Source organism: Electrona antarctica, assembly GCF_951216825.1.
Source record: "Electrona antarctica genome assembly, chromosome: 6".
NCBI classification, from domain to species: domain Eukaryota; kingdom Metazoa; phylum Chordata; class Actinopteri; order Myctophiformes; family Myctophidae; genus Electrona; species Electrona antarctica.
In genome coordinates, this window is record NC_136811.1 from 51,149,430 (window position 1) to 51,154,169 (window position 4,740).

At 46.9% G+C, this 4,740-nt stretch overlaps 1 protein-coding gene across 1 annotated transcript in view; it reads left to right on the plus strand.

Moving 5' to 3' along the window:
- The first annotated feature begins 229 nt into the window (after positions 1-229).
- The window catches only part of LOC306924613 (ephrin-A1-like), a 15,018-nt gene continuing 10,507 nt past the window's right edge, over positions 230-4,740 (plus strand). The window contains exon 1 of the mRNA XM_079503186.1: positions 230-564. Coding sequence (XP_079359312.1) covers positions 473-564 — 92 coding nt within the window. The 5' untranslated portion in view covers positions 230-472. The remainder of the gene's footprint in view (positions 565-4,740) is intronic.

The following is a 4,740-nucleotide window of genomic DNA, read 5'->3' on the forward strand; positions in this document are numbered from 1 at the left end:
TGGATGTGATTGTGATTAATTCATATCAGAAAATCAAAACTGCGTCTGTTTATTTTATGTGGGAGGCATGGGGGAGGAGGCAGGGCGCGCTGCATGCTAAGGAGTGGGAGGCGCATGCAAATCACCCGTCAGCTATTGGTTGTTCACGTCAACGGGGGCGGAGTCACCGTTTTAACAAAACTGTGCTTTGCGCTCCTTTCCTCTCATTCTCTTTTTTGACACTGTGGGAGAAACTACCTGCGAATAGAATACTACATCTGAGCAACACAAACTCGCGTGTTTTTTGTCCACTAATAAACAACCGTTTTATTTTCTGGAGTGAGACCAATAAGGACACTATATAGTCTGTCACAAATTACACATTTATTATTGGCTGGACTTTGAACATTAAAAGGACATATATAGTTTATTCTTCTGCGATAAAAGAAAGGGTTTGATTTTTTGTTAAAGGGGTTTTTTGACGTTTGCTAGAATGGATTTGCTGTGGCTGCTGCTGTGTGTGTCCGTGACAGCCTGCTGCTCTGCAGAGAGACACAGCGTATACTGGAACAGCACCAACCCAAAGTAAGTGTTTATTTTGTATTTATTTTTTATTTCATTTGTCATTTTATAAGAGTGTGTGTGTGTGTGTGTGTGTGTGTGTGTGTGTGTGTGTGTGTGTGTGTGTGTGTGTGTGTGTGTGTGCGTGCCTGTGTGTGCAGGAATAGCCCTACGCCCCTACCCCGTGCAACATGCAATCACAAAATGTGCATGGGCTTCACGCGCGTGTTCCGTGGCTGCTACTAGGCACAGGGACGTGTGTGTGCGCGCGCGTGTGTGCGTGTGCGTGCGTGTGTGAGAGAGAGAGAGAGAGAGAGAGAGAGAGAGAGAGAGAGAGAATGTGAGTGTGTGAGTAATTACCTTATCCTGCAAAGGACACAGAATCAGAGTATCTCGGGTTATCTTTCTCTCTGTGTGTGTGTGTGTGTGTGTGTGTGTGTGTGTGTGTGTGTGTGTGTGTGTGTGTGTGTGTGTGTGTGCTCCGTGGCAGTGATAGATCATCAGGGACGTAAACTTTCAAAGTTTATCCTCACCAGACAAACTATAGGCTATTTGTTACTCTGTCTGACAATGTGGATAGAGAGAGAGAGGGGGGGGGGGGGGGGGGGTGTGTGTTATCCTTGTTGGTTTTACAGTAAAATCACCACATTGTGGTGTGTAGGTCTATGTCTTCAAGCTGGTATTTATGTTTTCGATATATTTGTAGGGCCTACATTTGATTGCGAAACAACACAGCTTGTTTACACACTAGTTTTGACTGTTTGTTTATATTTCACACTTTAGTGTCAATGTTATCTTTCCCGTGACTTTGAATGGAGGAGAGACAGAGACCCAGACAGAGACAGAGAGAGAGAGAGTGAGAGAGAGATAGACAGAGACCGAGACAGAGACAGAGAGAGACAGAGACAGAGACCGAGACACAGCGAGAGAGAGAGTGAGAAAGAGAGAGACAGAGAGAGACCGAGAGAGAGACAGAGACACAGAGAGAGAGAGAGAGAGCTTTGTAGAAGTTGAGAAATTGTTTTTGTCACACACACGCACACAGACGCACGCACACCACGCACACCGCACACGCACATGTGATGTATTGTTTGTGTGGTGGCCTCAGGGCTGCCTGTGTTCCTGAAGCATGTTGTCTTCAGTCAGTGTCTGGTTCAGGGCAGGCTGGTCAGTGCAGAGTGTCGCTCGCCCCTCTCGCTCTGTCTAATTGGGTCTGCCGAGCGACGGACAGACAGACAGACAGACAGACAGACAGACAGACAGACAGACAGACAGACAGCGGATTCACGCCTATATTTAACCTGCATTCTCCAATAGAAATAAATAGACTGAGGGAAACTCAGCTGGCTGCTATTACCGTACTCTACTGTAACTGTACTGTCTGAATGTCTGTCCGTCCGTCTGTCTGGGAGATATTAACCAAATGAGTCTGTGTGTGAGAAAGAGATGGACGGACGGACGGACGGACAGACGACTGATGAGAGGCATGAGGTATACACAGACAGACAGACAGACAGACAGACAGACAGACAGACAGACAGACAGACAGACAGACAGACAGACAGACAGACAGACAGACAGACAGACAGACAGACAGACAGACAGACAGACAGATGATGTTATATTCAGGGTCAGGTTCAGTCTAATGGAACCTCATCTGACCACGATGGGTCGATGCAGAGCCGCTGACGCGACATACACACATACACACACACACACACACACACACACACACACACACACACACACAGCTCCGTCCGGACGATTTATCGATCAGCGTTAAAGCCGTTTATCATGGAGCAGCGAAATTAAAATAGAAAGCTGGTCCACACACGCGCACACACACACACACACACACACACACACACACACACACACACACACACACACACACACACACACACACACACACACACACACACACACACACACACACACATTCATGCGAGACAAAACCTTTCAGCCCTGTGTTGATTGGCTTGCCGGTCAATATTCGCATCAATACTCCATCGTGCGGCTCTGTCACATGACGTGGCATAATTTATAGCTTCAACTCATGGACCCCCCCTCCCCCCCCCCCCAGCATCTCCATTCTGAGGGGGGGCATTCTGCGCCAGCCCATCCACGAGCTTACGACTCGGCCTGTTCTCGCCAGAGACGTCGTTTAGTGTGTGTGTGGAGCGAAAAACAGAAGGTCTTAGTGTAGAGCCCTGGGCGACTCCGGTTTTAAGTGGTTGATTGGCCCGTAATTGGAAATAGCAATAAAAATTAAAGAGGACCGAAAGGAGAAAAACAAAAGCTATTGGTGTTGTTTTAAGTCGCCTTCTAAGCAATAACATTAATATATAAACAAAGTAATAACATGTAATTGTATACTGTATAATGGGCAATACATGTACAACTCTGTGGTTTTAACTGTAATTGTAAACCCACTTCAACCCTGTATGCTATGTTGACATGGGGTCCCCCAGGGGTCTGTACTTGGCCCCCTCCTTTTTACCCCTCTACACTGAATTTCTTTGTTAAAAAAAAGGCAGATCTACAAGTTGTGGGCTTGTAGATCTGCTATTTTCTGCCAACGTTACTCTGTTATTTCCGCAGAATAGTGTCCTACTGTATTTCATGAAACCAGAATTGGGGACACTTAGGGTTCTAGTGGTTAATAAACAGTTGTTATATAATTGTTGAATCACTCTTATTATTATGACTATTTCATCTCGTGTTATTCTTGTTATTCTGACACCTAATGAGCGGAAAGTTTAGCCTTTGGTAATGTCTGGTGTGTGTCATGCACGAGTCAGCACCATCACCTCTCTGACTCAACGTTACCTGTCTGTCTGACGCAACGTTGACCTGTCTCACACGTCACCTGACTTCACCTGAGTCACTACTACAGGCAGGCACTACTACAGGCAGGCAGACAGACAGACAGGCAGACAGACAGGCAGGCAGACAGACAGGGGGGAATGTGAGCCTGGCTTCTTTCAGGTCCGTCAGTAAAAAGAGGATGAAAAGGAGAAGAAATTGGAGCGCGGCGAAGATCAACAGATAACACAGGCACGCAGATACGTGCATGCAGCGTAGTCCAGGTGTGTGTGTGTGTGTGTGTGTGTGTGTGTGTGTGTGTGTGTGTGTGTGTGTGTGTGTGTGTGTGTGTGTGTGTGTGTGTGTGTGTGTGTAATCCTGTCCTAGTCTAGTTGTGCTGCCCGACTGAATAGAACAAGACACATCAGATAATCCATGCTCTACTGAACTGACACCCCACACACACACACACACACACGCACACACACATGCACGCAAATGTGTGTTTGTGTATATCTCTGTCTTAATGATTATCACTTTTAATCCTTGCCCTTTAGTTCCAAAGAGATTCAACAACACTAGTGCGCGCATGCGTGTGTTTGAGCTGTATGTCTAACCAGAAGATTAAACATTAGTTCCTTGTTTGTGTGTGTGTGTGTGTGTGTGTGTGTGTGTGTGTGTGTGTGTGAGTGTGTGAGTGTGTGAGTGTGTGAGTGTGTGAGTGTGTGAGTGAGTGAGTGAGTGCGTGCGTGCGTGCGTGCGTGCGAACACGCACACACATGAGGAGTGGCCATTACGACAGGCACTACTATCTCACTCACTCCGTCACACACACACACACACACACACACACACACACACACACACACACACACACACACACACACACACACACACACACACACACACACACAGCTGACAGAGTTAGTATAGTAACAGGGCCTGTGGAATGCTGCTAATATTAACACGGAGCCCTCCCTCTCTCTGTGTGTGTGTGTGTGTGTGTGTGTGTGTGTGTGTGTGTGTGTGTGTGTGTGTGTGTGTGTGTGTGTGTGTGTGTGTGTGTGTGTGTGTGTGTGTGTGTGTGTGTGTGTGTGTGTGTGCATCACACACCTGCATCATTAGCCTTGCTACATAAAGATTTATGTATTGTAATCTCCCTGTGTGTTTGTGATTTCCTGCTGACATAATGATCTGTCCTTACGTAATACATTGAGTTAGACTGCGTGCGTGTGCGTGTGTGTGTGTGTGCAGGTGTGCGTGTGTGCGTCCACTGGTCACTCATACCATTAGAAACACATGCCTCTGGCATCGTCTCACAGCTCACCGCTGCCCCCTAAAGGCCAGCCGCTGCTCAGAATGTCTGTAGAAACAAGAATAGCATCGAAATCAAAC